The sequence below is a fragment of the Nicotiana tabacum genome, chromosome 14, assembly GCF_000715075.1.
Source record: "Nicotiana tabacum cultivar K326 chromosome 14, ASM71507v2, whole genome shotgun sequence".
In the NCBI taxonomy this organism is placed as follows: domain Eukaryota; kingdom Viridiplantae; phylum Streptophyta; class Magnoliopsida; order Solanales; family Solanaceae; genus Nicotiana; species Nicotiana tabacum.
The window spans coordinates 112496552-112504089 of NC_134093.1; the positions used below are offsets into that span (position 1 = coordinate 112496552).

General features: G+C 37.9%; 1 protein-coding gene across 2 annotated transcripts; it reads right to left on the minus strand.

Moving 5' to 3' along the window:
• Positions 1–2267: 2267 nt before the first annotated feature.
• On the minus strand, positions 2268–6605 carry LOC107773475 (putative late blight resistance protein homolog R1A-10). 2 transcript variants are annotated; one of them, XR_012698839.1, is made up of 3 exons: positions 6005–6537; positions 2995–5815; positions 2268–2729 (listed from the first exon to the last, which is right to left on the minus strand). XR_012698839.1 is itself a non-coding variant. In XM_075229889.1 (3 exons), exons 1-2 carry the CDS (start codon positions 6431–6433, stop codon positions 3629–3631), a joined length of 2616 nt encoding a protein of 871 aa, XP_075085990.1. In that variant the 5' UTR covers positions 6434–6605; the 3' UTR covers positions 2268–2729; positions 3599–3628. The 2 variants fall into 2 exon arrangements, 1 of the variants encoding a protein (XP_075085990.1); XM_075229889.1 differs by having other exon boundaries at positions 3599–5815; positions 6005–6605.
• Between the last annotated feature and the right edge of the window lie 933 nt (positions 6606–7538).

A 7538-nucleotide genomic window follows, 5' to 3' on the forward strand; every position in this document is an offset into this window, starting at 1 on the left:
ATATGTGACTCGTTAATTCGGGTAAATAATTATGAGGTATTCATGCCTCACATTCTGTTGTTAGTGTTGTGAAAATTCGAAATGAGGTTTTGGTTAATATGAGAGTAATTGATGATGTTGGAATTAATTATGAACAACTATTAAGACCAGAGATGTGGTGATGGGCATACATATGATGTGCTTCATGTCCTGATATCATTATGATAATGCGGTGCATGTAATGCTGAGATTAATGTTATTGATATATACATTGTGGTGCTTTGTTGGGTTGTGAATGTGTGGTTAGGAGTTGTTTTGGTGTTACTCTGTCAGATGGATAGGCCAAATTACAGGGGAGACTCTGCCGAATATTTTGAAACAATTTGGGATTTAGTAAAAATTTAGAGGATTGAGACGTGCAAAAGAAGAGATAAGTTATGTTATGTATTTGATGGCGAATGATCCTAAGCGGGGGAGAAGGTAACACCCCGAAAAAATTTCAAAGTAATTCAACACTATAAAAAAAATTGATGTGTGTGTAGGCACGAGTGACTATAGCCAGTTGAGACTAATATCGTGCGTTGATGTGAAAATCAGGACTTTTGAAAATGTTTGTAGTGTAAGAAATTTGTTTTAAAGTTTATAAGTACGGATAAAAGAAATAATCTCAACTGAGATGGTGCCGTCGGACCCATGTTAAATTGCGGGATGTAAAATCACCCACGAGTATGTGTGTAAGAATACACTCAGTAATTTAAAATCCTCAGAAAGATTATTGACACGTTCGAGGACGAACGTATGTTTAAGAGGTCGAGAATGTAATGACCTGACATGTCGTTTTAAGAATTAATGCCTCGTTCAACGACTTAAGGTCCCGAGCAACTTCGTAATATGTATTATGACTCGCGTAAGTGGTCGAGTTTGATTTTCGGAAGATTCGAAAATAAATTTAAAAGAACAATTCTTCTTTAGAAGTTTAAATGGAAACAGTTGACCGAAGAGTTGACTTTTGAGAAAACGACCCCAGAATGGAATTTTTCTGATGTCAATAGCTTTGTATGATGATTTCGGACTTAGGCGTATGTCTAGATTTGGATTTAGAAGTCTGTAGGACAATTCAACGCATTTTGGCGAAAGTTGGAAAATAGAAGATTTTTGGAAAGTCCGACCGAAGGTTGAATTTTTGATATTGAGGCCGGATTTCGATTTCGGAAATTGGAATAGCTCCATTATGTCATTTATGACTTGTGTGCAAAATTTGAGTTCAATGGGACGTGTTTTGACATGTTTTGGCGTTGTTTGTAGAAATCGAAAGTTTAAATTTTATTAGGCTTGAATTGGGGTATGATTCGTGATTTTAGTGTTGTTTGAGGTGATTTGAGGATTTGAATAAAAGCTCGTATGATGTTTTCGGACTTGTCGGTATATTTGGTTGAGGTCCCGAGGGGCTCGGGTGAGTTTCGGACGGCTAACAGATCATTTTGGCTTTTGGGAGATTGCTGATAGTTGCTGGTATTTTCTTCTGATTTCCTTATACGCGATCGCGTAAATCCGTCTGCGATCGTGTAGGGTAATTTGGGCAGAGGTGAATTTGTTCTACGCGATCGCATGAATGGGGTTGCGATCGCGTAGGCTTAGTTGGGCAGTGGAGTTTTATTCTCTGCGATCGCGTGGGGATATCTACGATCACGTAGGTTTAATTGGGGGCTGCTGAGTTTTGTTCTACGCAATCGCGTGAAGAGGGATGCGATCGCGTAGCTCTGGGATTTTGTGACTCGCGAACGCGTAGCAATGGTTGCGTTCGCGTAGAGTACCAGAGCAGAAGTGGTGGTTACGCGCTTGGTCTATGCGATCACGTGAAGAGGGCTGCGATCGCATAGAGATAGGAACTCTGTGCATCGCGATCGCGTGTCATTATTTGAGATCGCGTAGGGTTAAACCTGGGCAGTGGAAAACTGTGCTTCGTGATATATTCATATTTGTTCCGCTGTTAGTTTTGATTACTTATAAAAATAATGGCTTCGAAATGTAATTGAAATCGACTTACCTAGTCTTAGAGACTAGTTGTCATCGCGACGCCTGAGGTGGGATTTTGGGTCGTGACAATACGCGTGCATATACAACTCTGCAACTCTGAACAATGCCGAGAAAGAAGCAGAGCTATTATATTCAGCAAAATGGTCACAGCCCAACTTGCATATTAGCTAGATTCAAAAATAGCAAGGCTTATAAAATTCCCAGCGTAAGCTATATGACCAATAATATTTGGTAGGCTCCTAGCAGAACGATGAAAAATTGGCATGGCCATAAAATTCATTACATCAAACATAATCCCAATCAGAAAACAGCACAACGAGGAGACAATGTCCCAAATATCAGTCACAGAGCATGCTATGAAAAATAAAATTAGGTGCACCTCTAGCAGATGGATGAAGAAATAGTGCTAAATACAATGCAAGCCAAGAGGAGTTTTAATCCTTAAAAAAGAGCCCTAAACTGAAAAAACAGTAGGAGAATATAGAAAACTGCAGCTGATAACGCCCAAGAATGGCTCCAGATTATACTGGCAATGTAGATGCAATACAACCAATGCACAACTTCAAGGCCAAAACCCCACTGACACAGACCTCGGACAATACTAGCCAAGTGCAAGCAACATCAAAACAAGACTCCAGAATATATTGGTAAGGTAGATGCACCACAACAAATGTATGTAGAACAAAACGTCCCATGCAAAGCCTTGACCAGAGCTGCAAGGAGGACAAACACTGTTAGCGAGACAGCATTCTGTTGAAGACTTGAAAGTTCGACAGATCAACTAGAGTTAATAAAGAAATTCTGTGTAAGAAAGTGAAACCATCCTCACTAACACAAATCTAAACAAAATATTATCATGCAAGATCTGGATAGTGATAACTTGACATCAAGAAGCTTAATTCTCCTGTGTTAATGAATAACCAACTAAATTTAAATTCAAAAGAATAGGAGGGGAAGAGAGTAAAAGGGGTAGCTCACACTGTCACACCATAAAGCAAGTCTCCGAACTGGTCATAGCAAAATACTTCATTATAAAACTTCACACTTTTGAACATGAGAGAGACTATGACAACAACCTCGCCAATACGCTTCCAATCTACAACTTTTATACTCAGCAAATGGTCAAAAGCCAACTTGTAAATTCGCAAGTTTCAGAAATAGTCACGGGCATATATTTCATTGTGCAAGCACATGCTTTTCCACATAATATGGGTGGATAATTATTTTCTTTTAACCATTTTACCGCCACTAATTGGAAAGTTGATCACATGGCAAAAAAAAAAAAAAAAAAAAAAAAAATAATCACATGGCTTTGGGCCTTCCCAGTACTAAATTAACAACATTAATGAATGCCTCTATCCACAATTTCTGTGCTTAACTTATTGAGAATTTTAATTTCGGACTTCAATGCCACAGAAGCTAAGCACCTCTCTTGGTGGAATGGCATTTTAACTTATAACTTAGTGAAAAATTATAACACTAAACGATTATATTAAAAAAGCATGTCTTAGAAATTAAGATGAGAAATCTCTAAACAGATGAAGTTGAAATCTGTATACAAGAAAGAAAGCAATTGTCTGACCTCTGATGGAAGTGATTTGACTAGTTGCAATCAGAGATCGGGAGGGAAGATGGATAGCTTGAATCCAGTGCACACACTGCAGGATTTTACTTCTCGGGCTGATTCAGCCGCAGTTTTGGTTGTATTCTCTAGTTCCATCAGTTGCAGGTTGCGTATTTTGGCAAGTTCTATAGGGACTTCCTCAAGCTTGTGTAATGATCTAAGGACAAGCCTCACTAATCTGGGAAACTGCTCACTAGATGCCTTCCAAGAAACTAGGTCTGACCTTTCAATCAACAACACCTTAAGAGATGGAAAAGTGTCAACCATTGACTCCCACAATTCGCCAGTAAATGCATTTTCTTTCAGCTTGAGGACTTCAAGGACCTCCAACTTGCAAAGTCTACCCATCTCATTCCAATCCAACCCGGTACCTAACAAAGTTAACTTTTTCAAACTCTTGGGGAATACATTTTCTGAACGAAGGTGCAGTTTCCCACCTGCTGAGAGATCATTCACTAGCTTCAATTTTTCAAGGTATTTTAAATTTTGATTATTCAAAAATGGCCCAACCCTGTTGGCTTGAAAAAGCACTTCTATTTTCCCACGAATACCCAACTTTTTCAGATATTGACACCTTGCAAACACATACTCCGTGCAACTTTCAGGCTCTATTGTAGAAAGGGTTTGTAAAGTTCCATGTACTGAGGTAGGCTTGTTGGTTTCTATGGCGGCAGAGCGACACAATTTAGCAGGGGTATTTGTATGAAAATGCCTAAGTTGTGGCATGTTACATATATCTGCTTGTATGTGAAGAGTCGTTTGTTGAGTCGAAATTATGAAAGTTTGTAGATTCCACAGGTCCTCTATGTATTTAGGAATGAAAGCTAAAGAGGCACTTGATAAAGCGATGTATCTCAAAAGATATAGCTGAAAAAACTGTTTCTGGAATTTACTAAATAAGATGGCCTCAACATCAAAAACCCTGAGTAGTGGAAAGGCTTTCGGGATTGTCCCCACCTCAGCTGCGGGTTTCGTAATCTTCTCAGAGGAGAAACATAAGAATGACCGAATTCCTTCACCATAAGGCTTCCTGGAAATGAATTCCACAACAGAGGAATCAATGCAAAGGCGGCGATAGGTGGCTAATTCCTGGTTTCTTGGGAAAGATTGCTCGACGCCTAGTTTTATTTCTTTGAAAATGTTTTCTTCACTAGCTTCAAGCCTACAGAACTCGTGTAACATATCATGTACACGACATGTTTTTGTTTGGCCGTTGGAAGTCCTTTGCATTACCATCAGTAAGTTCTTGTTGACGAGTTCATTCAAGTATTCCTCTGCTACACTTTCAAGGATTAATGGCCTTTGGTCTGGAATGAACCCTTCGGCGATCCACAATCGGACTAACTTCCAGACGGGTATCTCGAAACCTCTAGGAAAAGCACCTAAATATAAGAAGCAAACCTTCAAGTTGAATGGCAGACTATCGTAGCTCATCTGCACCAATTTCTTGGTTATTGAATAATCTCTGTTAAAGATGTGTTCACCCACACATTGATGCACTAGTTCCCACTCCCTTCTTGTGTATTTCCCAATTAGGCATCCTGCAATCACAACAGTTGCTAAGGGTAGCCCCCTACATTTCCTAGCTATGAGCCTGCCTAGTTCTTCAAATTCCAGGGGACATTCATCCTTGCGAAAAACCTTCTTTTTTAGTAACAACCAACACTCACTTTCTGTTAGAAATTTTAGTTTATGAGGGAAATTATTGCAACTATTAGCCAAAGAGCTGTTTCGAGTAGTCAACATGATTTTATTACCTTTATGGTTATTGGGAAAAGCAATTTTGAGTTCATTCAAAGCTTCCAATGTCCATATATCATCCAAGACAATCAGATATTTTCCGCCCTTCCCCAAAAGCTCCCTTATTGCTTTTGCTAGATCCTCCTCAGCCTCATATTCATATTGTTTAACATTTCGGGTGAATTTACTGATAATGTTTAGAAATACTTCTCTCCGATTGTACGATTGAGCGACATATACCCAGAAGCATGTGAAGAACTCATATTGAACCCTACCATCCTTGAAAATCTTATTTGCGAGAGTTGTTTTGCCAAGACCCGGCATTCCGACGATCGGGATAATCTCCAGATCATCTGATCCTTTACAGAGACGGTTGATTATTTCAGCCGCCTCCTCATCAAAGCCTACCACATCCTCTTCCTCTGGTAGGGGAACCTAAGATGAAAAAAATAAAATATGCATTTTAAAGGAACTAGACAGCAGGAACTAATACGATTTTAGTCACTCTGAATTTTCAATGAAAAGGAGATATATACTTTTAAAGAATTAAGAGGAGGAACAAACTTTCAATGTATTTTTAGTTTTCTCAGGTAAGTCATAGTATTGATTGATGTCTGTGTATACCTTTCTCAGTTCCTGATCAGTGACGTTTTGATGATCTTCAAATTGAATGTGATAAGCATTTTCTCTACGAATTTCTTTCAACTTCTCCTTGATGAATTTGATCTCTGTTGCACACTGTCTAGCTTTCATAACATGGCCAAAATCGAACATCTTTCTTATCCCTTTGTTCTGGTGTAACTTGGCCTCAATCACAAATTTATCTATGCAAACTTCTGCTTCGTTGACTGCTGTGCTCAACTCTTTGACTAAATGTTTCAGAATTTCATTGCGGCTGCGGCTCTTGGTTGCTTGCTTGAGAAAGGCATGCAAATTCTGAAGCTCTTCAAGTAGAGATTTAACATCATCCCTAATCGCACCAATTAGATCTGTGTTTTCACGCAATAGCTGCTTCAGGTTATCTATCACAAAGTCCATTGCTGTATCCGCCATTGCTAGTGTTTCTCCAGAGATCAACAAAGAAACAGAAATGTTGACCCCAACTCCATTATTTCCTATTTTCTTTTCTATTCTAGCTAAGCTACTCCGTTTTAAATTCCTCAATTAACTAACAGCTGCCTACTGGAGCAAATAGAATATTTCTCTTGATGGGACCCACCCTCACAGGGCGGGGCGGACAAGGGGCTTTCGTCCAAAATATATATATATATATATATATATATATATATATATATATATATATATATATATATATATATATATATATATATATATTTGATGTAATTCTTTTAGCTAATTTATTTTTTGAATCTCCTCGCGAAAATTAGTGATCGCTTCCAAACGTAATTAAGCTGGTGCAATGTTCTGTCCTGTCTTGTTTTACATAATTTCCATGATCTGCTCCATCATTTATGTTCTCTTTCACTTCTTTTTTTTCCACACTTGCGGATTCTATTTTATTTTTAATTGTTTCCCCTAAATTGCTGCCTTTCAACACAAAACATGTTAGTATTTCAAAAAATCTGTTTCTCTGAAATAGGGGCTATGAACTTAGTAACTTTTGTTCAAATTATGTATTTGTTCAAATTATACATAAACTATTAATTTAAAATTCAATAACTTAAAAATATTAAATTATTGAACCCATAAATTTCAAATTCTGACTATGTAAGATCTTTAAGAAAATGGATCCACGAGCAATCTTCTAAAATGACCGGGTTTATGCCATTTTGTGACAAATGCAAAAAATCAATCAATTTAGAAAACAAAATGCAAAGCGGAGGCTCATTCTATAAGCTATATTCTCAGTTTAATAGTTGTACGGCCCCATACCACTAAATTTCCAACGCCAAAATATGTACTGTAGTTGTTTTCCTGAATCCGTTATCCTTCGTACAGAATAGTCATTACTATCACTTTGCTTCATTAACAGACAAAAAATCTCAACAGAATGAAATCTGTTAATATTAGTCTGAAAGTTTGATTGGTGAAATAGAAGAGAGAGTGGAAGCACGCATAATTAATTTCCAAATGGAATTGACATTGTATAAGGTCAAATCCGAGTTTGCCTTTCGCGTAATTAGTCGAGATTGGAACG